At 35.8% G+C, this 26,819-nt stretch overlaps 2 protein-coding genes and 2 long non-coding RNA genes across 9 annotated transcripts in view; 3 read left to right on the plus strand and 1 right to left on the minus strand.

Annotated features, from left to right (window-relative positions):
• The window catches only part of LOC135143086 (BTB/POZ domain-containing protein 19), a 109,202-nt gene that overhangs the window by 74,296 nt on the left and 8,087 nt on the right, over window positions 1-26,819 (plus strand). For all 6 annotated transcript variants that reach the window (XM_064074932.1, XM_064074931.1, XM_064074934.1 and 3 more), the window contains 3 exons: window positions 21,663-21,796; window positions 21,848-22,007; window positions 22,070-22,398. In XM_064074932.1, the coding sequence (XP_063931002.1) occupies window positions 21,663-21,796; window positions 21,848-22,007; window positions 22,070-22,398 (623 nt within the window). The remainder of the gene's footprint in view (window positions 1-21,662; window positions 21,797-21,847; window positions 22,008-22,069; window positions 22,399-26,819) is intronic.
• LOC135143185 (uncharacterized) lies at window positions 14,316-15,714 on the plus strand. Its single transcript, XR_010282711.1, has 2 exons — window positions 14,316-15,155; window positions 15,226-15,714. It is a non-coding gene; the product is annotated as an uncharacterized LOC135143185 (long non-coding RNA).
• Window positions 16,867-17,925, minus strand: LOC135143268 (uncharacterized). Its single transcript, XR_010282723.1, has 2 exons — window positions 17,424-17,925; window positions 16,867-17,353 (listed from the first exon to the last, which is right to left on the minus strand). It is a non-coding gene; the product is annotated as an uncharacterized LOC135143268 (long non-coding RNA).
• Sme (Small ribonucleoprotein particle protein SmE) lies at window positions 20,663-21,527 on the plus strand. Its single transcript, XM_064074938.1, has 2 exons — window positions 20,663-20,983; window positions 21,043-21,527. Exon 2 carries the CDS (start codon window positions 21,096-21,098, stop codon window positions 21,378-21,380), a length of 285 nt encoding a protein of 94 aa, XP_063931008.1. The 5' UTR covers window positions 20,663-20,983; window positions 21,043-21,095; the 3' UTR covers window positions 21,381-21,527.

The raw sequence follows: 26,819 nt of genomic DNA on the forward strand, positions 1-26,819 counted from the left end.
CAGACAGCTCTGGGTGGACAAAAGTCTTGTGGTGGCCATGGTGGGTTGCTGGCCTTGGTCGGACGTTGCGCATGTGGAGCCTCAACTTGTCGACGAAATTGCTGGGGTCGACTTCTGGCTCGTCGTTTGCGAAGAAAAATTCCCCCGGGATTCGTAGTTGCGTGCCGTAAGTCAGCTCGGCTGGGGAACACTGAAGGTCGTCCTTGATCGTTGTCCTTAAACCTAACAGCACCGTAGGTAGGATGTCGTACCAGTCGCTGGTCTCGTGGCACATGATGGCGGCTTTGATCGTTCTGTGCCACCTCTCGATCATCCCGTTGCACTGTGGTCGGTATGGCGTGGTTCGGCAACGTTTAGTGCCCAAGAGGTCTGTGAGGGCAGACATCAGTGTGGCCTCGAACTGCCGGCCTTGGTCAGTTGTAATACGGTGGGGGCAACCGAATCGCGCAACCCAGGTTGCGTAAAAGGTTTTCGCCACCGTCTCCGCCGTCATGTCCGTCATGGGAATTACTTCTGGCCATCGGGTGAACCTGTCTGTCATCGTGAGGCAGTACCGGTGTCCCTGTGATGGTGGTAATGGCCGAACGATGTCCATGTGTACATGTTCGAATCGGCATTCTGTAAGTTCAAAATGTTTTAGGGGTGTTCTAGTGTGCCTACTCACCTTTGACCGCTGGCAAGGAAGGCATTCGCGCGCCCATTTTTTTATGTTGCGTTCCATGTATGGCCACACGAAACTTTTATGTACCGCCTTGAATGTGGCTTTGCCGCCTGGGTGTGATTTAGAATGTACCATGTCAAATACCCTTTTTCGTAAGTGGAGGGGTATGTAGGGGCGAATTCTCCCCGTGGCTGTGTCGCACCAGATCGCCGTATCCGAATTCATGGGTGTGAGATTCTGGAGTTTCAAACTGGTACTGGAATTCAGCAGGTTTCTCAACTCCAGGTCTTGTTCTTGGGCGGAGGCGAGTTCGTCTGGGTCGATCACTGCTGCCGTGTGAACTTCGCTGATTCGGGATAATGTGTCCGCCACCATGTTGTTTTCGCCCGGTATGTGTTCTATCTCCGTAGTGAACTGACTGATGAAGTCGAGTTGGCGTAGCTGCCTCGGGGAAGCTTTCTCTGAGTTCTGTTTGAACACGTAAATCAAAGGCTTGTGGTCCGTTCTAACCGTGAAGACTCTCGCTTCTACCATGTAGCGAAAGAATTTGATGGCTTCGTATATCGCGAGCAGTTCGCGGTCGTACGTGCTGTACCTTCGTTGGGTGTTGGTCAACTTTTTTGAGAAAAATCCCAGGGGTTGCCAGTCGCCTTTAACCTCCTGCTCCAACACAGCCCCCATGGCTGTATCCGAAGCATCGGTGGTCAATCTTAATGAGGCGTTCTCGGAAGGGTGTGCTAGCAGCGCAGCGCTCGACAACTCGCTCTTGCACTGGCTGAACGCTTCTTCCGCCTCATTGGTCCAGCTGATCGGCGTCTTGTCATTCTTTTTTGAATTTCGCAGGTACACATGTAGCGGTGCTTGGATAGATGCGGCATTTTTGACGAAGCGACGATAAAAGTTGACCATGCCGAGAAACTTTCGTAAGTCCTTCACAGTTTGCGGCTTAGGAAAATCACTTATCGCCGTCACTTTCGCGGTTGCTGGACGGGTCCCGTGAGTCGAAATGCTATGTCCTAGGTACTCCACTTCACTTGCCCCGAACACGCACTTTGCTGCATTAACCACGATTTGGTGTTGCTTCAGTCTTTCAAACAGCGTTTTTAAATGTCGCACATGCTCCTCTGGGTTCGCGGAAAAAACTAAAATATCGTCTATATATGCGAAACAAAAGTCTAAATCGTTGAGCACATTATTGAGGTGTCTTTGAAAAGTTTGCGCGGCATTGCGTAGGCCAAAAGTCATCACTGTGAACTCAAATAAACCGAATGGCGTACACACTGCAGTTTTTGGGATGTCCTCGTCGGCCACTCGAATTTGGTGGTAAGCACGTACCAAATCTATCGTGGAGAACACCGTTTTTCCCTCTAGTCTGGCCGAGAAGTCCTGGATGTGTGGTATGGGGTATCTGTCTGGGATTGTTACCCCGTTCAGCCTCCGATAATCCCCACAAGGACGCCATTCCCCAGGATTCTTCTTCTGCACTAGGTGCAGTGGGCTGGCCCATGGACTGCTGGAGGGGCGACACCAACCTTGCTCCAACATGTACTGGATCTCAGCTTTGGCAGCCTTGAGTTTCTCCGGTGGTAGTCTGCGTGGTGTTTCAGCTACAGGAGGGCCTGTTGTGTATATGTGATGCACTACGGAGCTGGATATTTGACTTCCCGGACGTGGTGCTTTCGTCAATTCCGGGTATTCCGCCAGCAGGTTGTGGTAGCTGGAGGTTTTTGCCACCGTCGTAATACGTGGTACGGAGCAGGCCAATACGAAACCAGGGGAAGAGAGATGTGTCAAGGGGTCTACCAGCTTCCGGTTTCTCAGGTCCGGTAGGAGGTGGTAGTACTCGAGAAAATCGGCCCCTATTATTGGTTTCTCGACGTCCGCGAGGATGAAAACCCATTTAAAAGTTCTGCGTAGCTTCAAGTCAACCACCATGAGTTTCTGGCCGAACGTGCGGATGGGTGTGTTGTTCGCTGCAAATAGGGCGGGTGTATCTTGTGTCTGTGACTGAGCCTTACCTGAAAACGTTTTCGGCAGGACTGAGACCTCTGCTCCGGTATCGACTAGGTAGGTACCTGATACCGGATTTGGGGTCCGTGACGAAGAGACGATGATGACGCGCGTCGTCGTGTACCGCCTCGATACCCGACGGCGCCTCTAGTTTTCCGGCTGTACAAACGTGCAAGGTTTGAAACACTTTCGGGCGTTTACACCGAACTTGGCGTGGTAATAACAAACGCCATTTTGATCCGTGCGTTGCCTGCTGTGTGTCCTTGACCGATTTCGGCTGTCATTTTGCCGTGCTTGTGGACTGCGCCCTCTCGTGTTGCTTAGGTGAGTTACGGCTACCGATAAGGCCGCCATCTGTTTCTGGAGGTCTGCAATTACCGTGATGAGGTTAGTTTCCTGCGTTGGTACGATGGTGTTCTGCCGCGTCGTGTCGCTGGTGGCACCTATCGCGTTGATACTGGAAGCCATAGCGTTGCTTCTGTGTATTTCCGCCAATTTGTCCGCGATTTCTGCCATCTTTTCCAGCGGTACTCCCTCGCTCGCAGACAGCACGAGTTGGACATGTGGTGGAAGTCGCTGTAGCCAGAGCGTTTTTATGACTTCGCTATTCATCTGTTGCCCCGCGAGTGCCTTCATTTCGCGGAATAACTGGGATGGTTGTCGGTCCCCTAGCTCCATCTCGTTTATCAGCTTTCGTAGCTGCTTCTCCTGTGAGTCGGTGTAGGCGGCTATCAGTTTCTTCTTAATTGTGTCGTACCTCTCTTTGTCTGGTGGGTTCGCTACGATGTCTGTGACTGGCTGGAGTGTGCTGCAGTCTAGCGCCGCTACCACGGTGCAATACTTCGTCTGGTCCGAGGTTATCCGTGCGGTGTGAAACTGTGCTTCAACCTGTGCGAACCACAACGCTGGATCGCGTCGCCAAAATGTCGGTAGCTTCAAGTTCGACGATGTGACCTTTACTTCGTCGAGGTTCTTGAGCAGCTCTTCATCTCGCGTGGTTTTGGTTGCTCGAGTATTGGCGAGTTCTTGCTCTAGCTTCCGGATGGCTTCTTGCTGTTTTTCGAGTTGCTGTTGCAGTTCTTCGGCAGTCGGCATGTTCGTACCCGTAGTTCTTCGATCACGTCGGGATGTTCGTACCCGTAGTTCTTCGATCACGTCGGGGTCACCAATTGTAATTGTTGTCGTCGAATTACTAACGGAAACGGTTTTAGTACAGGTTTATTTACAATACCAACTACAAAAATGATAACACGGCCCAAGGTTGTATGTGTATGTCCACGTGGAGGTCTTGAAGAGGAGAGGACGTCTGCACACGGTGAGTGGTCGGAGAAGAAGAGAGTCTGTTTTACGTTTCCACCGTGGCGTTTCCTCTTTGGGCTTGCGCGTTGTAGCTGCCAATCCGGTGGCTGCATTATGTATGTATAACTGGTTGCCTACTTCCAGGCGGCCACAACATTATAAGGTCAATGTTTTGGCGTGTCAGGAATAATTGTTCTTCTTCAATGTACAAGAAAAAAAAGTTTTTTGGACCACCGATAACACTGAAATTCTAATCATTCCTCATTCTGATAACCCTTAGTCCATGTATAAAATTTGATTTTGCAATTTTTGTTTTGGGATAACCTCTAAAGTAAAAACCAGAGACATAAATATTACCCCCGCAGCCCCTGCGCCGTGGGGACATAAATTCCAAGGGAACGCACAAGTAGTAACATGCTTAACTTCTAGTGTTTATGTTATGTTTATTGCGTTAAAAAACAAAGCAGCATGGTGTGGAGTGTTTTAAGTGAGTTTTTCCACAACAAAATTTTGTTATTACGTCGTCAACATTGATAATGCTAGTAACCAGTGCAAAAAAAAAGGAATTGCCAAGTTTGCCATCAAATGTGCGATTTTAGTGTTAGTGGTAAAATGTTATTATACTTTTGACGAAAATTTGAACATTCATGGAAAAAATTTAAGGCGGATTCGTAAACAAGTATAGAAAGTATATTATTGAAATCATTTTAAACTAAAATGTTTTGAGATGATGTCATCAGATTGTTGGTGGGGATGATTAGCCAAATTGTGATTAGCATTTTACCATACATGTACATGATATTCCTAATATACATAAAAAAATTCACAACAATCTGTGGATTAGTTTTGGGGATTATCTGTCCAATAAAAATTGACAGAGACGGGCAGACAAACAAACAGACAGACAGACGGGAACGAGTGATCACTTTTTTCATACTCTAGGGGTCATGAATCTTCGAAAAAAAAAACTGGCAAGTCGCCTGATAAACTCGATTACTATATACTTCCCTAGCTCACGTTCGGGGAGTACAAACTGGTCTAAAGTTATTTAGACCGAAGTTCCCTTAAATTTGGGAATTTTATTTTTACTTCCTGAGTGTATGCTAAGATTGTTAAGGGAGTTCAGTAATCGATTCCATCGGACGAATGACCACTTTTATGTTTTTTCAACGTTTCATGACCCCTAGAGTACGAAAAAAGTAGTTTCTCGTTTCCGTCTGTCTGTCTGCTAGCGTGTGTCGACTTTTATTAGCAGTGCGCGGAAAGCTATCTCAGTGCTGCAATCCCCCAGTTGAAGTAAGGTGTGTTTTACGGCGAGTAACGGGGACGCTTTGATCTGGTCCACAAGGTCCTAGCCAGTGCGTCTCTAGGAGTGTTTACAGCTAGTAAAAAAACTACTTCTATATTATTGTATTACTTAAAATACTACAGATTTGTGATCTTGAAAGGTTATATTATGTTGGTATAGTCCAAAAGAAAAATATATTTGTAATCAAAGTATCGACGCGGCAGCAATGGATCGAGCGTACGAGATATTATTCCGCGCGTTGTTTATTAGAGATGTAATCTTCGAAACCACTCGACCGATTCTTGTCAAATTTTGTATGTATACAGGGTTATTCAGCTAAGATGACCTATTTGTGTTTTTAAAATAGGCAACCCACAATACCGATTCCACTTGAGCCTGAATTACAAAAAATGTTTCAAAACTGAATTGCATCAAAGTTTGCTTATATAAGTGTATAGAAACGTCAGTGTCAGAAAAATACCTATGCATTCGTACGATAATAACGAGAAGATTTTTGTGGGCAAATTGTGTTTTTTTATTGCCTGGTAGGTGAACGAAAGACATTCAATAAATTTAAGACTGTCATGCAACTGCAATAAATTGCTGACTTTGGCTTCATCATTGAACAAAACACACTCAATAAAATTGGGATTAATTTGCATTTGGTTTCTTATAAAGTTATAAAAATCCAATCTTTGCGGTTGGTTTGTGGGTCGAAGTGCATGCTCCAGGTGCAGATGGTGAGAGCGGTTAGGATGAAATTTATTTAATAATAATAATAATAATAATAATAATAATAATAATAAACTTTATTGCCCAACAGAGGTACTCCAATTACAGGACAACATAAATTATTAGGAATGAACAATAGCGTAATTAAAGCTATTAAACTAAAACTAAAACTAAAAATATATAATATATTATAATACATAGTATTATATACAGAATGAAAAATGAAAAACAGTAGTGAAATGCTCTAGTTAAATACAATTAGCAAGGTGCGACATTCTGCTAACAGGGGAGTTCCTGAGAACGTTGGTCCTTGGCCTAGGTACAAAAAAGCTTACGGAAAAACGGGAACCCATTCTTGGCACTAAAAAGAAGACTTCGCCTAACAGGTCTTGACAATCAATAGAATTGGAAAGAAGTTTGAAAAAAAATTTCACTGCTTGTTGATTACGTCTTTTTGTCAGTGATGTAAAGGAATGTTTTTCTAACAAAAGTGTGTAATCCGTGCCTCTTCCAGGATAAACTCCATTAGTCTTAAATGATATGTATTTAAGAAGAGTTTTCTGAATCCTTTCCAACTGAAGTTCGTAACAGTGATATAGTGGAGACCAGACTACGCAAGCATACTCTATTTTGCTTAGAACCAATGCATAATACAAACTTTTTATCACGTTACTGTCATGAAATGTTTTAGAGGTTCTCATAATAAAACCAAGTAATTTGTTGGCTGATCTGCAAATCATATCAATGTGACTGGTAAATGTAAGCTTTTTGTCAAAGATTACACCAAGGTCTTTTATCGTCTCTTTCCGTTCTAACTGATAGTGGTTAAGTACATAATGTGTGTTAATTATGTGGATTTTTCTTGTGTATGACACAAAGCAGCATTTGTCATAATTAAGAGGAAGTTTGTTCTGGATACACCATTTAAACAGTATGTTAACGTTCTCCTGTAGCAATAACATGTCTTCATCATGGACAATTGAATGAAAGAGCTTAAGATCATCTGCATATGCTAAAGTCTTACACGTAAATGAAATAATCAAGTCATTAATAAATATGTTGAAAAGAAGGGGCCCTAGGTTTGATCCTTGAGGGACTCCAGATTTTGATACAAATTCGTAAGATGTGAAGCCATTAAAGTGAACATAATTTAAACGGTTTGAGAGATAGGATGTCATTAATCTTAAAAGCTGCGGGCATAGTCCAAATGCACTTAGTTTTGATAGAAGTATATCATGATCGATTTTGTCGAACGCTTTTGAGAAGTCCACATAGATGACGTCTATCTGAGTATTTCTATCAATAGATTTACATATGTCTTGAGTTATACATGACAAATTGGTGACTGTAGATCTAGAAGACATAAACCCATGTTGAAAAGGAGAGATGTAAGATCTAATTTTGTTATAAATAACTTCATATAGAATTTGTTCATAAACTTTACTAAAGATGGATAATATCGCAATTGGCCTGTAGTTCTTTACATCCGACCTATTGCCGCTTTTTAAAACTGGTACGATACGAGCTCTCTTCCATATTTCAGGAAATGTTGACGTTTGTAGAGATAGATTTATAATTTTTGACAACGGACGCGCAAATACATATCTACAGTCTTTTATAAGAAAAGATGGCAACATATCATCACCACAGGTTTCCTTGTTTGCGAGTCTACGTAAAAAGTTGAAAACATCTTCTTCAGAAACACGACTCAATATAACCGGAGGTAAATACGAGTGAACATCTACTGGTTTATAGGAAGACGAGCTTGCAAAGATTTTTGAGAATTCCGAAGCGAATAAATTTACAATTTGTTGAGGATCATCATATGAATCATTATTATGTTTCATAACTCCAGGAATTCTAGTGTCCTTATTTTTAAGACGAATAAACCGCCAAAAGTCCTTTGGTTGACTTAGTAATGAGTTCTCAGATCGTAACGTGAAGGCTTGATATGCTTGTGCAATCTGCGTTTTGATTAGTCCTCGCAGTCTATTGAATTCTAATAAATAGCTTTCATTTTTGGTGCGCTTCCATTTATTTCTGTGTCTTTCCTTTATTTTGATGTTTGCTTTTATGTCAGGAGTATACCAAATGGGATATTTGGAAGTGTAACATTTTACTTTTGGTACAAACTTATCAATACTTTTATAAATATTGTCATAAAATAGACTAAGTGCCTCATTAACGTCTGTTGCAGAATCCAAAAATGACCAATTATTTATTTGTCTAGCAATAGCAATTTGTCCCATAACTCCCTCCCATATGAGTATTCTTATTAACTTGTGCAACTTTATTTTCCAAGCGAGTCGCAGTCTGATTCCGTTTCCTCTTGTTAGCAGGTCACTTTCTTACGCAACGAATTTTCTAGCCTCTTGAAAATTTTGGGTGCATAGAATAAGTATTATAAAAAGCGTGAAGTGCTTGGTTTACTTCAGAGTGCCTTTCTAGACAGCATCCGTCCATGTTCAAAAGATCATTGTATAATGTAATAAAATTCGCTTTCCTGAAGTTGAATCGCTTATTCTGAGCAGGCGGAAACGGAAGTGATTTCAGAGTGGCTGGGATTTGGACTGAATTTGCCAAGTCAGGGTGATGGTTGTTCTCAGTTATAAATGGTTGATCAACTCGATTAACCTCAATATTGTGATGCGAATTAGACATTATTAAAAAAATTCTATTATTTGTATTAATTGTACCTTTAAATTGCGCAAGACCAAGAGAACTGCATAAGGGTATAAGAGATTTAGCTCTAGAACAGGTAGTATTTTTGTCAATATAAGATGTTATATTAAAGTCTGCAAAAGACAGATTTGTTAGCAAGAAATATTTTAATAAGTGCTTCAAAAAAGATTTCATAGTCATAACATGATAAATTCGGGGTGAATACAAAACAACAAGGAAAAAATTTCTAATAGACAATTGACATTCACATACGTCAATTAATAGTATCTACCAGTTGAGAAATGTTCGAAACGTCAACAACATTGTATAATATTTTATAAATATGACAAATTGCAGCACCTCCACATTCAGATTTGTTAACAACATCAAATTGTCTATCAACTCGAACAATATTATGACAAGAAGGAAATAATTCATAACCCTGAATGTAGTTATTTAACCATGATTCAATAGCAATAACAATATCATAGGAGGATTCACAGACGCCAAGATAAAAATCATGAGTTTTAAATCGAAGACCTCTTGTATTTTGATGCTAAATATTAATGATGGTGGTACTCTTGTTGGGCGCGTTTAGTTTAAAGTTGAGACATTGACAGGAATTCTATTTTTATATTTGATTTTAAGATTCAGCTCTCCATTGGCCAAGCGATTAGTTAATTCATTTTTAACAGCTTTATAAACCAGAAGCTGCATTGGTGTTCGGTCAAAAGAAATAGAAATATTGCTGGAATCAGGAATAAGTGTAAACTGAAAAGAGTTACGCAAAATGTCAGTAATATTATCAGTCGAAGACAAAAATACCTTCACAGGACGACAACACTCTTGTTTATAAGAATCTGCCCAACCGTATAAATTTTAAATCGTTTTCATTTTTTTGGAAGCGTAATTTTACCACCTTTCAGTTGATAATTATTTGTGTTAAGATCCTTGTCATTTTTGAGACCAAAGATAACTTCTGATAACCTCCTGAACTATATTTTCAACATCAAGTAAATTAGCCTGTGAATATGCAGCGTCCGGCGTTAGCATTTTTGTTTTCAAGTCATTGATATCATTTCTCAACTGGGTACAATTCTTGCATGTCCAAGTCAAACCGGGTTTGAGTGGCCTCCCCTGATGAAATATTCACACAATCTATTTTATAGGGTTTGTTATATAGGCAATAGTTCACAATTTTCTGCGGTTCTACAGGAACATTTTAACAACTACAATTTATAGTGCCCATATTTTAGGAAGTTGCATATAACAGGGGCATTTTTTTCACACTGAGGGTGTCGGTCACAGTGACTTTATAAAAAAATATTCGCATACAAAAAAAGTCGACAACGGTAAGGAACAGCGACTGAGTACAAAGGTCAAGCAAATTGAGAAGATTTCTCTTAAAAGCACTAGTGATTAGTAATAACTAGAGCTAGGCGGTCGAAATTTAAACGCTTCGAATCGACCCCTACTACGGCAGACCAGTGGCTCGCAGCCGATGTTACGTATCGCGAAAAATAATGTTCACTGAAAGTCAGTTGATGATTCTAGAATCCATATCCACGAAATAAAAAGAATAATAATTTTAATAATGTTCAAGTGTCGGTCTCGTTGACAATAAAACGATTGGTGAGAATTATGAAAAATAATACACAATGGGAAGCGAGAAGCGAGGAAGGCAAGACTGCAGCGGCCTGCACTGCTGGCCTGATGGGACGGATCGTGGGGATAAATAAATTTCGACCGCACAGCTCTAGTAATAACTAAAGGCAGGCAAAATTAGTTGGCGCGCTCGAAAAGTTCTCCAACTACACTTTTAATGTCTTCTGATATAGTTAAATCAAATATGAAGTTAGTAAATTTTTGGAGATCCTTTCTGTTCAAGTTTTTATTTAATTTGGGGTTGTTGTCCGCCTCTTGAACGCCTGGAGTGTATCATTAGGAGACTGAATGGTTATGGTTACATGTTTCGACTTTATTAATTAACGTCCTCAGATTTTGTATAAATCTCGGGCATTTTCGTTATTAATTTTATCAATTTTCATAAATTTTAATATCCACGTTACTAGCTTGTTAAACATAAGCTGATTATGACGTTAATTAATAAAGTCGAAACATGTCGTAACCATAACTATTCAGTCTCCTAATGATACACTCCAGAGGTTCAAGAGGCGAACAACAATCCCAAAGTGAAGTTAGTAAGTTATGGATACCAGTAATAGTTTTAGCAAGAAAAACTGGAAAGCCAAAGTTCATGAAGTAGAGCAGAAGAATATTTTTAATATAAAAGAATTGACCGAATACATGGGAATACATTTTTCTTTGAATGGTAAAGATGGGAAAGTTAATTGGAGCGTAATACATTTTTTTAAATTATTATGTAAAAAGAATTTAAATACATCAGATTATCACTCATTTTATAAGACTTTAGCCATAATAGATGTTGAATGAATTAATATTGTGATTGTTTTGTATTTTGTTATATTCTTTTCATTAAAATGTGTTGCTAGTTTGCTCTTGTATTAAATTTATTAACACGCAAGTCAAAATATTTGGCATTGTATACCAGTGCAATAGTCACGTAAGTCAAAATTTCTTGTTTTCTATAACGAGTAGAAGGTTCTAGTTTAAAGGCAAAAAAACACTCTTAATAATAGGTTGACAGTACGACTATAATGTATTCCTAAGTATTTCGTATTTAAAACACAAATAATATTACAAAAACTTGGGAATGTTAAATCATCATTACTCAAAATATGCTGTTTTTGAGTTACGTGACTATTGCTCTCACAGTGCGATATGTAAATTTTATATAATAATTCGCTCTATACACATGAAAATTTCACTAACAAAAATTGTACGTACGTACACTGATGAGAGCTCAACACAATATATATAATCTTGATTTATAATAAAAAATTGGTCTAAAGAGTTTAGACAGTACTTCCCTCGCTGTCGGAAACGTGACGACTGCATGCCTATTATGTTTTTTTTTTTCGCAGTAGATTTCAAAGCATTCCTGAGTAAACCAGTAAAATAAATTTACGCATTCATTTTTTTTTTGAGTCACCCGGTATACGCAAATTCAAAAAATATGAATGGAATGATAAATTACAAGTACAGACTCATCATATTTTGTATATTCTAGATAGGATTTATTCGGCAAACTTTTGAGCTGACGTCATCAGTTTTTTGGAGAAGATAACCAAATATATTTTGACTAAAAATATATTATGCTCTTTATAACCTTAAAACATCTGTAAGATTTCAAAACATTCGGTTCTGTAGTTCCCTGTCACCCTGTATATGCAAATCCAAAATATATGAATGGAATGATAAATCACAACAAGAGATTCATCATATTTTGTACATTTTAGATAGGATTTATTCAGCAAAATTTTGAGGTGACGGCATCAATTTTTTAGTGGGGAATGAGCAAATACATTTTGACTAAAAATTTACCATGTCTATGATAACTTTAAAACATCTCCAAGATTTCAAAGGATTCGGTTTTGAAGTTCCTGATTAAATCAATAAAATAAATTCACACATTCATTAATTTTTTTGAGTCACCCTGTATATGCAAATCCAAAAAATATGAATGGAATGATAAATCACAACTATACACACTTAATATTTTGTATATTTTAGATAGGATTTATTCGGCAAACTTTTGAGCTGACGTCATCAATTTTTTGGAGGGGATAAGTAAATATATTTTGATTAAAAATTTATCATGCTTATCACAACTATAAACCATCTGCATGATTTCAAGGCATTCGGTTTTGCAGATTCAAAATTAAATTGCAAAATGTTGTTTCATAATTTTGATTTTTTTTCCAAAAATCTGGACGTGTCGGGTAAAAACTCAATTCGGCATAAACTATATATGTAGGACTATGTTATTTTATACAATTTAAAACTCATTTACTATGTACAATTTTGAAGTGACGTCATCGCATTAGTGGTGGGGATGATTAGACAAATTTTGGTTAACGTTTTACTATCTACATGATATTCCTAATATAAGCATAAAATTTCACAACAATCGATCCAGTACTTTCGGAGATTATCTGTCTAATAAAAATCCGGGACGGCAGACTGACAGACGGACAGACGGACAGACAGCGGAAACGGGAGACCTATTTCTTCGTCGTCTAGGAGTCATGAAAGATCGAAAAAACGTAAAAGCAGAGAGTCGGCGGACGGACTCGATTACACTACTTCCTTTGCTTACGCTCGGGAAGTAATAAAATAACGAAACAATTTAATCACGTCTGTCGTGTGTAGCACCAGAGGTGCGACTGAAGCCTGATCGGAAAATTATTTATAAGCACATAATTTTGATATTTTTTTCCACAAATCTGGACGTTTCGGGTAAAAACTCAATACGGAATCATAAACTACTTGTGTAGGACTGTGTTATTTCATACAATTTAAAACCCGTTTACTATGTACAATTTTGAAGCGACGTCTTCACATTGGTGGGATGACAAATTTTGGTTAGCGTTTTACCATCTACATGATATTCCTAATATAAATACAAAATTTGACAACTATCGGCCCAATACTTTCGGAGATTATCTGTCTAAGAAAAATCCGGAACTGCAGACAGACGGACAGACAAACGGAAACGGAAGACCTATTTCTTCGTACTGTAGGTGTCATGAAAGGTCGAGAAAACGTAAAGTAGAGAGTCGGCCGACGGACTATACTGTGCATATGTTTTTTCGAAAATTTGGACGGTTAAGGAAAAAACTTAAAGCGGATTCGTACACCCCACGTATAGAAGTAAATTGTTGTAACTATAACAGTATAAATCAAATAAACATAAATTCTTTGAAATGACGTCATCAAATTGTTGGTGGGGATGATTAGCAAAATTTTGGATACTGGACCGATTGTTACCAAATTTGTATGTATATTAGAATGTCCTGTTTATGGTCAAACACTAATCAAAATTTGGCTAACCATCCCCACCACTAAAAAAAAATTGATGATGTCATCTCAAAATTTTGCCTAATAAATGCTCTCGAAAACATGCATTATTATGCCTCTATACTTGAGTGGTCGGTATCGATGCACTCATAGTTTTTAGTTATTTATGCAGGTGACTCAAAAAAAAAATTATGAATGAGGCAACATTTTATTAATTAAATCAAGAAGACTCATCCCATTTTCCCGAAAATTTGGGAAAACAGAACTGTTATTATTAGTATTATATTGCATCTATACAAACTAATATACGTGTCCTTGCAAAAACGTTGATGACGTCATCACAAACTTTTGCAATGGAAAAAATGGCCTAAAACAAACCCTTCTTTACCTTTATTTTTAGCATTATAGACATATATTTGTTTTTATTTGTAAGGGTTATCATAAAAAAATAAAATTCGCAAGATTAAATCTTATAATATTTTTCGAAAAAGCTGGATTTGTTGTATTGTCCTTCAGGAACGAGGGAAGTTCTGTCGAAATAACCTTCGACCAATTTTTTTAACATCTTTAGCGCAGCGGCATTGCAGCAAAAAAACCTCGGAATTTAACAGACTTTTTCAGTCATTAATACCAATTAATAATAATAATAATATCAACAATTAATAAAATTCAAAAATTTGTACTTTACTGAAAAATTGTTGGTTGTCTGATAACGCCCCATCGGCACAGGATAGACCATGGACGTATGAATATAATATATTCTTTCCTGCATGGTATAGACCACAGTAGAGATAACAATCAGTAGAGACAGCTCGCCGTTTTTCGTGACCCGTTTTCGTGGGTGGTCGTTCGCATTATGACCGAATGAGGGCGCCCAACTGACGTCTAAAATATTTGAAATTGACCAGTAAAGTAAGGTTAGAATTTAGAATGCGCGGCAGTTCATAATTCAAAAATTCTACTATGGGTTTCTTATGGGAGCTTGATTTTACAGACAAAATACGCCGCATAGGTAGAAATCTTAACTAGTTCATGCTACAAGCGATAAAGACTGTACAATTATCTTCCTGTTACTAAAGGTTTAACTATATAAAAAGCTTCTGTTAAAGATATATTGCAAATTAAAAACAACGCTATCCATCGAAGTAACGTACATCGTTTCTAACGTCTTGCGCATGAGTGAAACGGAAAATCCAGAAACACTTGGGAAAGAAAAAGAACGCGAATATTTTGCGGTACTAGTGACGTTTAGATCGTGAAAATCCCCAAAATATGACAGTTGATTTCGTATTTTCATCACAACAAACAATCATAATCACAGTTTTTGGATGATATATTAGTTCTGTGATATTGATTCACATTGGGTTGTATGTATCTGTGGACTGTTTTTTTTGTATTTGTTATTAATAATGACAGAAAGACATGTGTTAACAATAGGGGCAATTGCCATTTTTTTTGTTGGAGAAAATTCTTTACAGTCAAATAGTGTAGCGAAAGTCAATTGGTATACTGAATTAAATGTGCTTGAAGAGTTTATTCGAGCTAGAATGCGAAAAGATTATGGTAAGTTAATGTATATTGATAAATTCTGTGTCAAGTAAAATTATGACGTATTTTGTTTTATTATGCATAGATATTCCTTAAGAGAGGCAACATGTGAAACCCCAAGAGGTGCATTTGTATATCATCATATGGCTACACCTGCCCTACACGGACGTTATAATGTATTGTGGACCAATAATTTGCGTGCTTGAGACGTACATCTGAAGAAAAGTGAATCAGCTGAGGTGCGAGCTGTTGTCTCTGAAAATTCTTTTAATCCCCAAGTCAGCCTAAAAACAGCTAATGTTGAGGTACAACTTCATGAAAGCTTAGGACAAACTGATAGGAGCGAAGCACTGCTTTTGCTATTGGGCCCTGAACTAGAAAGATCTGAAGAAAATCTACTTCACAGTATCGAAGAACTATTAGTGTCCGAGGACTATTTTAATGGCCCATCAAGAAAACAGTTTGTGGGTCAGTTTTTCACCAAAAGTGAATCAGATTTTGCATTAGGAAGTGCAATTTTTTATTGTAAAATACTTTTTTTTTGTTTTGAAATAAATTGTTCTTTAAATTGTGACTTTTTTTTAATGGGTGTTTCAGACCCAATTCGTACTAAAATGAGAGTGATTTTTACTTGTACATGAAAGGTTTAATCAGGAATGCTAAGTTTTTCCTTTTCTAGCAAAAATGTGTGAAAAGAAAAAAGCTTGGGATTGATGATGATTCTTAAATCAAAATTTGGCAATTGATTGAAAACATTTGCAAATATGAGATCTCCTTTATGTATTTATTATTTTAAATTCACAGCCGTATCTGTAGCATCTGAAAATCAAAGCCATTTATGTGGAGGGGGAAGTCAATGGCAGTATGAACCACTGTACGACATACGTTCGAGGCAAATGTAGTGGTAAAAGTTGAATTTAAATATTTATTAAATACTACCGGTTCCGTTCATGTTTGGTATCAAGATCAACAGTAAAAATATCAGTCTTAATGGTACAGGTAGTGGGATATATAAGAAAATTACTTTAATGGTACAATTTAAGCGTTAAAGTGACGCCTCGATTTCACCCATAAGGATTACACGGGGAACTGAAATACGGGTCTCGTGTTATGAACTGAGTTCAAATTTCGCGCGTCATTCAATTGACCAGTAAAGTGAATGACGCGCGAAATTTGAACTCAGTTCATAACACGAGACCCGTATTTCAGTTCCCCGTGTAATCCTTATGGGTGAAATCGAGGCGTCACTTTAACGCTTAAATTGTACCATTAAAGTAATTTTCTTATATATCCCACTACCTGTACCATTAAGACTGATATTTTTACTGTTGATCTTGATACCAAAGATGAACGGAACCGGTAGCATTTAATAAATATTTAAATTCAACTTTTACCACTACATTTGCCTCGAACGTATGTCGTACAGTGGTTCATACTGCCATTGACTTCCCCCTCCACATAAATGGCTTTGATTTTCAGATGCTACAGATACGGCTGTGAATCTAAAATAATACATAAAGGAGATCTCATATTTGCAAATGTTTTCAATCAATTGCCAAATTTTGTTTTGATTTAAGAATCATCATCAATCCCAAGCTTTTTTCTTTTCACACATTTTTGCTAGAAAAGGAAAAACTTAGCATTCCTGATTAAACCTTTCATGTACAAGTAAAAATCACTTTCATTTTAGTGCGAATTGGGTCTGAAACACCCATTTAAAAAAAAATCAATTTAAAGAACAGTTTATTTCAAATCAAAAAAGTATTTTACAATAAAAAATTGCACTTCCTAATGCAAAATCTGATTCACTTTTGGTGAAAAACTGACCCACAAACTGTTTTCTTGATGGGCCAATAAAATAGTCCTCGGACACTAATAGTTCTTCGACACTGTGAAGTAGATTTTCTTCAGATCTTTCTAGTTCAGGACCCAATAGCAAAAGCAGTGCTTCGCTCCTATCAGTTTGTCCTAAGCTTTCATGAAGTTGTACCTCAACATTAGCTGTTTTTAGGCTGACTTGGGGATTAAAAGAATTTTCAGAGACAACAGCTCGGACCTCAGCTGATTCACTTTTCTTCAGATGTACCTCTCAAGCACGCAAATTATTATTGGTCCACAATACATTATAACGTCCGTGTAGGGCAGGTGTAGCCATATGGTGATATACAAATGCACCTCTTGGGGTTTCACATGTTGCCTCTCTTAAGGAATATCTATGCATAATAAAACAAAATACGTCATAATTTTACTTGGCACAGAATTTATCAATATACATTAACTTACCATAATCTTCTCGCATTCTAGCTCGAATAAACTCTTCAAGCACATTTGATTCAGTATACCAATTGACTTTCGCTACATTATTTGACTGTAAAGAATTTTCTCCAACAAAAAAAAATGGCAATTGCCCCTATTGTTAACACATGTCTTTCTGTCATTATTAATAACAAATACAAAAAAACCAGTCCACAGATACATACAACCTAATGTGAATCAATATCACAGAACTAATATATCATCCAAAAATTGTGATTATGATTGTTTGTTGTGATGAAAATACGAAATCAACTGTCATATTTTGGGGATTTTCACGATCTAAACGTCACTAGTACCGCAAAATATTCGCGTTCTTTTTCTTTCCCAAGTGTTTCTGGATTTTCCGTTTCACTCATGCGCAAGACGTTAGAAACGATGTACGTTACTTCGATGGATAGCGTTGTTTTTAATTTGCAATATATCTTTAACAGAAGCTTTTTATGTAGTTAAACCTTTAGTAACAGGAAGATAATTGTACAGTCTTTATCTCTTGTAGCATGAACTAGTTAAGATTTCTACCTATGCGGCGTATTTTGTCTGTAAAATCAAGCTCCCATAAGAAACCCATAGTAGAATTTTTGAATTATGAACTGCCGCGCATTCTAAATTCTAACCTTACTTTACTGGTCAATTTGGCAGTTTTGTTACAATATTTTTGCCGGTTTTGCTTGTTTAAGACTGCTTTTCCGGTAGAATTGTACAAATAGTGTAAAAATGTAATTTTCACAATAAAAGGTAAAATCTTTGTCCGATGAATTTTCATACAGGATCCCTGTTGTGCGCCTTATTCTCTCCATCGTGTTTGGAATTCTTGGAAAAGATAGTAAACATAACACACTTTTTGTTTAAAAAGTCGTCGCAAACGGACAACAACGGTGGTTATGAAATAAATAATAAAAATTTATTATATATGATTCCGTTGTTGTGGTAAAATTAAATATAAAAATAATAAGAAACAAACTACACGTAACAAAAAATTATATAAGCAGACCATCTCTCAATAAACAATTTTTTTATTCATCATATATTTTTTGACCTACACAATCTTGAGTTTTATTTTGAAACGTTGCTTAACCCATAAGCAGTCGCGCGTGGATAAAAATGACCCAAGCCATACATTTTGTCAAATATCCTTTTTCGCTTAATCCCTATGGACTTCCGGTTTCATGAATTCCTTAATTATTCTTACCTGCGTCGACCCATACCAATTACCTGCACTTTATGTGAGCGGACAAATATGCATTTTTTTTGTAATATTTTTTTTTAAATAAAAATTTTACTTTATATGATATTACGCTTACGGGTTAAGTTGTTAGGTAAAATGGGTTTGACTATACATTAATAAGACGCCTTTGCCAAGACAGACGCACTAGAAAACTGTTTTTGATGGATTAGGAAACAAAATGGAAATTCTATTAACCCCACATCTAATCAATTTCAAATGGCTTTTAGAAAATTAATCATACAAGATTATTTTGATGAAACGAACACAGGTAATCAAAACTGCGAGCCTGATATGGAAGAAATTTTAAAGTTGTATGTAGGTCGTCGTTTTGATGAAGAAGAATCAGTCACCACGATGCAGAAGACCACCTTAAAAGATTGTGATTATCACTTTCACACAGCTGAACAAAACGCAATTAGATATATCTGTGGCTACCTAATTCGGAATGTTTATTAGTACACAGTTGTAGTGAATGTGAAAAATATGCAAATGAACATAAAAGTTTAGACAACAGAAGCATATATTCACATTTCAGAGCCTACCAAACGAAGAATTGCGAGTTATTTGGTAAATTATATATGCCAAACGATAATTTCTTTTTTTTTACATTTGTGAATTAGAGCAAATTTTTAGTGAAAATTTTGAAAATATAATTTTACAAACAACTACTTTGTTGAAATTTTTAAATTTATATAAGCAAGCTACATTTGTTTATCCATGCCAAAACTTTCCATACGATTATTTGCTTGCTTTGTATGCTAGGATGAGATTATTTTATGCACTAAAATTTGTAAATGCTAGCTTTAAATTTACAAATGCCAAAGGTGAAAAAATTAATAGAAAGAAAATAATTTGGCAGCATTAACTTTTTTCCTTTTTGTAATTTAATTTTTATTTGATTTATTTTTTCTTAAATAAACCTCTTTCTTTTTAGATGAATTTATTACATTATTTTTACAATGATAATTAAACCTCAAGTATTCGGGGAAAGAATGTGCGAATTGTCAAATTGTGTAAGTAATAAAATAAAAACTGTAACAAATCATCGTGTTTATAAATTAAATATCGACTTTTCTTTTTTCTTATTGCGATTCACGATTATACGATGTGAGCAAACTACACAGTTTGCAATAAATTGCGTACACGGATCAATTTTTGAAATTGTAAATGAAGTGATACTTTTTAAATTGGGTGGCGACATCTAGGAATAATTTAGGCAACGACCACCCATGATGGCTTAAAATTCGGGTCAGAAAGAACAAAGGCGCCGACACGAGCTGTCTCTACTGATTGTTATCTCTACTGTGGTATAGACACAGTATAGGCAGAGAACATATATAGGGATCATGATCATATTGTGGTATAGAGATTATTCAGTAGGGACAACTACTTTGATGTTTCTGACCCAACAAATTTTAAGTCGTCATCGGTGGTCGTTGCTATTTTTTGCTCGCCAATTTAAAAAGCATCAAAGTTCGTTTGAAAATTTAAAAATGGATTAGTATACGCAATTTACAACACACTACCAAATCGTAATATGTATTGTAAATCGCAAAAAGAAAAGAGAGAAGTCTGTTGTTGGCACAATTCACACATTCTTTCTCAGGATACTTGTAGTTTTGTAATGATTATCAAAATATGGTACTTAATAAATACATCATATAAAATAAAAAGATTTGTTTCCTAAAAAAAATAAATAACAAATAAGTTCAAAAAGAACCCATAAATATTTTATTAAATATAAGTCCTATTTCTAACTTTGTGCATAGAATTTTCGGAAAAGAATTAAAAATAGTGTAATAACTAATAAGTTCATAAGACAAACGACCACCCATGAAAACGCGTCGCTAAAAATAGCGAGTTGTCCCTACTGAATAGTCTCTATACTGTGGCATTGGTTTAAAATCTGTAATTCTCTAATATTAAAAAAAAATTGCCGCAGCACTCTTTCTAAATTTGTCAGCGTGAAAACGAGCACTTTTCGTTTTCGTAACGCGATAAGTTTATTTTTAATGTGGGGTGTAAAACTTGTAAACTTAGATTTCCCTTTAAACCAACGGGCAACACTGCGTGTTAACTGTTTTTTCTTCATGCCGGTATTACGTCAGTATCTGTGTCAGTATTGCGGATTGCGGGTACCGATGTTCTGTGGGTGCTGGTTGTGGGTGCCGGTCTGCCGGCTGCCGGTAGCCGGTGTTAAGCCGCCGAAGCCGTACAACGTGAGCATCAGGAGGGGAACAGAATAATTGTTATTACTATTAAAAGTTGTTTAAAAATTACGTTAGAGAATAATTAAAATTTTGTGAGTACTGATTAAGTTTAATACGTCGTGCTTCATTATTTATTGTGGTATTATAACAGATTCGTGTTCGAAAATAATTGAGGTTAAGTTTGTGTACTCAAGAATTACGAAAATGGCATACAAACCTCAAAAAGTTCAAAAAGTAATGGTTCAACCCATCAATTTGATTTTTCGTTACTTACAAAATCGATCAAGAGTGCAAGTATGGTTATATGAAAATATCAATTTAAGAATCGAAGGACACATTGTAGGGTTCGATGAATATATGAATCTTGTTTTGGATGACGCAGAAGAATACTATGTGAAGACCAAAAACAGAAGACAGTTAGGACGAATCATGCTCAAGGGCGACAACATAACACTAATTCAAAATGTAAATCCTCAAGCGGGAAATTAGTGATTTTTTGCTGTTCTCTAAGAACAAAGTTTGTAATTTAATTTAATCTGCTATAAATGCAAATTGTTGTTAAAAGGCAGATTCATTATAATAACTTAACACCTTATGTTGTAAGGGAAGCTGATAAATACAACGTATTTTACTAAATTTTTGTTTTATTGAAGTAATTTCGAAAAAAAATAGGTGATATGTGTAGTAACAGTAGAGGTGAGAAGATGCATTGATTTTCTTTAGATTATTGAATGTCTGTGTGATATATTTTTGAAGCTTTACATTTTGTAGGAGGTAAAGCAGCAGCTGGTTTTGTTGAGAGGTGTGTAAGTTACATTGGCGAAAATGCTGCTGAGTGTGTGAAAACAAATTCCTTTCTCTCTTTGTCGAAAGAAGCTGTTCTAAAGTTAATATCTTCAGATTATGTGAGTTAGTGACAAATTAGTTAACAACGGTTAATTTGTTTTGCGTTACAGCTTTGTTTAGAAGAGGAGGATGTATGGCGAGCCATATTGAACTGGGCCAAATATCAAGCAGGTGTAACCCAGCCAACAGCACACTGGACGGAGGAAGAGAGAGTTAGAGTATGTCAACATCTCTCTCATGTAATAAATCATGTACGACTTCTTCTCATTGGTTAGTTCTAATTTTTGTGTATATATATATATATTTTTTGTAAACTGATAATATGTTGCTAGATAGTCAAGTATTTGCAGAAGAAGTAGAGCCCACTGGGGCAGTTCCCATGGAATTAAGTCTCGAAAGGTATCGACATGCAGCATTGCCAAGCAAATATCCTGAAGGTTCAGAGGACCAAAGACTACGTCCACGAATTTCGCCTCATTTATTTCCAGGCTCGTTAATTCTTGGGCAAGATAAGAGTCACTATCAGAGAGTTTTAAATACTTGGTTTGGCAATCCAAAGCAAAGTTGGCGCCTTACGTTTAGAGCTAGTAGTCATGGATATTCTGCATCAGCGTTTCACAGACACTGTGATGGAATTTCACCAACATATGTAATAGTCCTTGTAAGTACCATCAGTTAGAAAATATAAAGAATGTTCTTGGTTCCATAAATATATATTTTGATTCATATATCACAAATACTAGTAATTCTATAAACAAACAACAACCAAACTACTTTTTTTGATAATAATTCGATCCTTTCAAGAAATTTTATTAGTATAATTTTTTTTTATAAAAAACAAAATACCATGGAATATCTATTATATAATTTTTGTGGCGGTGCGTTTTTTTATCTTTTCTATTATTATTGTATTAGAACAGCTTCTCAAAACTTTGACAAAAGACTCAAAAAGCTACAAAAATAATAGGAGTAGTAAAAGTCGCATATCAAAAGCAGTCTCAAATATGACAGACAGCTTGAAAGTTGAATGAACTACATACATATATCTGTACTCTACCATTTCTAGTGATACACCATTTGTTGATCGTAAATTTGGAAATGTTCATATTCAGGCAATTTTCTAACTAAAAACCGTTCATAATAACCAAAAACTGTTAGTTATCTATTGTTAAATTTTAAGCAAAATCAACTTTTGTTTTCCACACAAATAGCAGAGACAATACGTACAACGTACATTTACAGCTTTTTTTTAGGAGTAATTTACAGAGTATTTCCTTTAAAAAAATGATCCATTTAAATCATTTAATACTTCTGCAGGACACCAGTAAGAATTGAGTTTCAGCGATAATTTTACACCAGTGCAAAATTATCAGCTTTGACATTTCGTTGAAAATGGTAAATATAAGATTACAAATTTTTATTTATAAAAGCTACGTTTCACTTTTAAAAAGTACAATTATTACGTGTACAATTAAGGAAACTTTTGTCTTCTAACTCTTTGTCTTGTACACACGACGACCCCCACATTTTTTCTATTAGACTGCAGACCTTTTGCGACAGTATTCCATAGTCTAGATTACGCTTTCTTCGTATTCAGTTCCATCACATCGTCTCATATTAAAAGCAAAATCGTATAATATCAGAGCGAGTTCCGATGCAGTATTTCTTTCCTCTTGCTTCACAAAAATGTTCAAATTACTTCTGTGGAAATTCTTTTGATTTTTTAGTTTTAATTGGACTTCAACTATTTATTTCCAATTCAATTTTACTCAAGAAGCTTTCGCCAACCGACAGGAATGCATTTTTACTTTTCACTGTTTACGTTGACATGCAAAAATTTGCGTAGATATAGATTCAAAAAAGATTTGCTTTTTCATCATTTTTGTGTAAATTACGTTAATCTTTTAATTTTATTGGAATAGAATAGTCTACAAAAAATATCCGCTCGTGCAAATCAAATCGTCTCCTAAAAAAATTGTGGACAATTTGACATGCACTTGGGATATTATTGTTGAAAATCGTACTACACCAGATACTGATCTGTAAGAACATATAACTGAAATTCGAAACACCATTATTTAATCACCAATAATATTAGATTATTAAAATTTGAATTTTCTTATCAGGTATAATAGATAAATTGTCGGCGTTTACGTCAGTTACCAGGCTTGGAACAGCTCGTGATGGCAACATTGCATTAGAACTCAAAATCACAGCCTATTTTCGAGTTTTTAAAATCAGTCGTGGATAGCAAGCAAAGTTGGTACAAGAAAAACTTACATTTGTCACTGTCAGTTTGGCACAAGTACTTGGAGTGCAAAATACAATCTCGCATTTAAAAATGATAAAAAAAAACTGTGGCGTCGAAGGAGGTTCCAATAAATCTGGTGGCCCTTATTCACTATTAAAACTATCTTGTGTCCCTGAATAGCGAGAATTGTGGATAAACAACTTAAAACTTTCAAAAACTACACAATGCTCTCTTTTGCGAAATACATTTTGGTAAAAGTTTTAAAATTAAGCCTATATTTTAACGCACTTCCTTTTCCCTCACGTTGGTATTTTCCAAAAATATTTTATAGTAGGTTTTATTTAAATTTTTTTCATGTAATTTAGAAAATTGTGCAGTAACCTTCTAAAACTAGGTAACCATAATTTTGTTGCTTTATTTGATAAAGCAGAGGGAAAAGGAAGTGCGTTACACTTCCTTTTCCCTCACGTTGGTATTTTCCAAAAATATTTTATAGTAGGTTTTATTTAAATTTTTTTCATGTAATTTAGAAAATTGTGCAGTAACCTTCTAAAACTAGGTAACCATAATTTTGTTGCTTTATTTGATAAAGTTGATTTACGAGGACATAAATTACTGCTGGATTTTAGTTAATTAGGCCTATTTTCGAAACTATACTTACAAACAAATATAAAAAGTATAACAGTGTGATGGTTCGAACGATTTTTTAACAACCCCCCTCCCCACAATTTTAAAATCACAAAATTGGAGATATTTCAATGAGGCCGAGAAATTTTCAGTTGTGTGTAATTATATTTCCATTTGAATAAATAGACTTACGGGCTTTGCTAATGTATTTTTCATTTTCATCAAAACTCTAATAACGGCGGTACATTAATGAACTCAGATATTGCGAAATGGAGATGCCTAATCTAAGTTCTGATGTGCCTCGAATCTCTGACTTTTAATTTTTAGATGTAGACTTTTACTATAATTTTACTACTTTGACTACATTTGTCAAATATTATCGTCAACTGAAAAGTAATTATGCCAATCTTATTTCAATTAATATATTTGGAAAAAAGATTTTTTGGGATCCAAGTAGGACATGATTTTCAGTTCCTCTACAGTGTTGCGATCGCGAGCTATTCCAAGCCTGGTAATTGACGCAAGCCCTAGTATAATCGTTGCCATTTCTATTGAGACATCACCTCGTAAATTTGGCAGTGTTTATATTCAGACAATTTTCTAACTAAAGACGTTCTCAATCTAGCCAAATTTGAATCAAAATCAACAGGTGATGTTTCAATAAAAATGGCAAAGACTTTACTAATTTTGCAGAATCAAAAAATATTTTATACAAAAAATCGTAGAGAAACACTCAAAACTGCTTAGTTTTGTTAAAAAATGTTAGAGAATTAGATTTTTTAAGCGCGCATTACAAGGGTCGAAATTATTAAGAGTATTATTTATTCAACTAATTTACTGTATTTATGTGGTTAACGTAATTCTTTTGAATATTGCTTTTTAGTGAATCTGCAAAACTTTTTTGGAAAATATAACATATTATGAAACAATCAGCACGGGTTTTGCAAAGAAAAATGAATAATAATAGTATATGTATTGTCGTATATAATACGAGTAGTCAGATAATTTTTCCCAAAGACATGGACTCATGATATTACTATTGAAAACGGTACTACACCAAATACTGACCTATAAGAGGACAGAACTGAAATTTATTCAGTTATTCATAACGAGTTGCCGTTTATGACGAAAATCACACGAGTGCACGAAGGGGATGAGTGTGATTTTCCAAAGCAAACGGTAACAAGTGGATATGTATGATCACGACAAGTATTGCAGAAGAGAATCTGAGCAAGAGTTGTATTCAGCAAAATAATGCAACAACAATTCCTAATATCAAAAATGGCATTAATTGATGACATTTGTACATAATCTGTCATAAGAGAAACGAGACGTGTGGAAAGTTTTGAATTTAAAATGTAATGGTTATAATAGCTCGGAAAAATTTAGTTTTGCTCTAAAATGTTTAAGAAGCAATAGTGAATTTAGTTGGTAGCACGGTGGGTCGGGAAATTTTTATCGGCTAACTTTGATTTTTAATTGCCGAATTTTCTGCAGTGTGCATGTTGTCAGTTATATTGTCACTTATCAAGAATCTAAAAGTGGAATATCGTCTCATCAAGAATTTGTAGGCTGACTGCGATTGGTTAGGTTCGCTTAAACATAGCCACTTTATTGATCAAATTTATATGCGTGAATTGTCAAACGTAAAACAATTCGATACAGCCAAACAGACAAATCATAAATAGGTATATCAACAATACAATTTACAAGTTTTTTCCAAAGAAATCTAGACTTCTGTAAGAGAACAACGAAAAATCTCAGTACTACTGCTAATTCAATACTATTTAATAATTAAGAAACATTGTATGCCACAGAATACTGTAAACCGTAATTTAATTAGTTCTATTAAAATTATAAATGTAAACTTCAAAATTACGTATTAAATCTGGGGAAATTTAAACGTAAACAATTCTAGTACCTAGTGCAGAACAATCAAGTAACATAAACAATTTTAAAGCCGAAACGATTTTTTATTTTACTTTCCATCTACACAACGAATATAAATTAGTTGTTAATAATGATCTTTGCCCATACCCTTATAAACTTATTTTGAATGTCAGATAATTAATTATTTTTTTAAGCGCAAAATATGGGTAGGTATCAGAGAAGGGATACCATTAAAGACCTTCTATGTTATGTAAATTCTTGGTTTTCATTTAATTAGACCACCGTCACTGACTGACCAGTGACAGTTATTAAAC

Source organism: Zophobas morio, unplaced genomic scaffold (assembly GCF_036711695.1).
Source record: "Zophobas morio isolate AGI-343-1 ecotype UQ-CSIRO unplaced genomic scaffold, CSIRO_AGI_Zmor_V1 ptg000058l, whole genome shotgun sequence".
NCBI classification, from domain to species: domain Eukaryota; kingdom Metazoa; phylum Arthropoda; class Insecta; order Coleoptera; family Tenebrionidae; genus Zophobas; species Zophobas morio.

Coding starts and splice junctions, on each gene's coding strand:
- Sme (XM_064074938.1), top strand. CDS start 21,096: ATGGCATACAAACCTCAAAAAGTTCAAAAAGTAATGGTTCAACCCATC.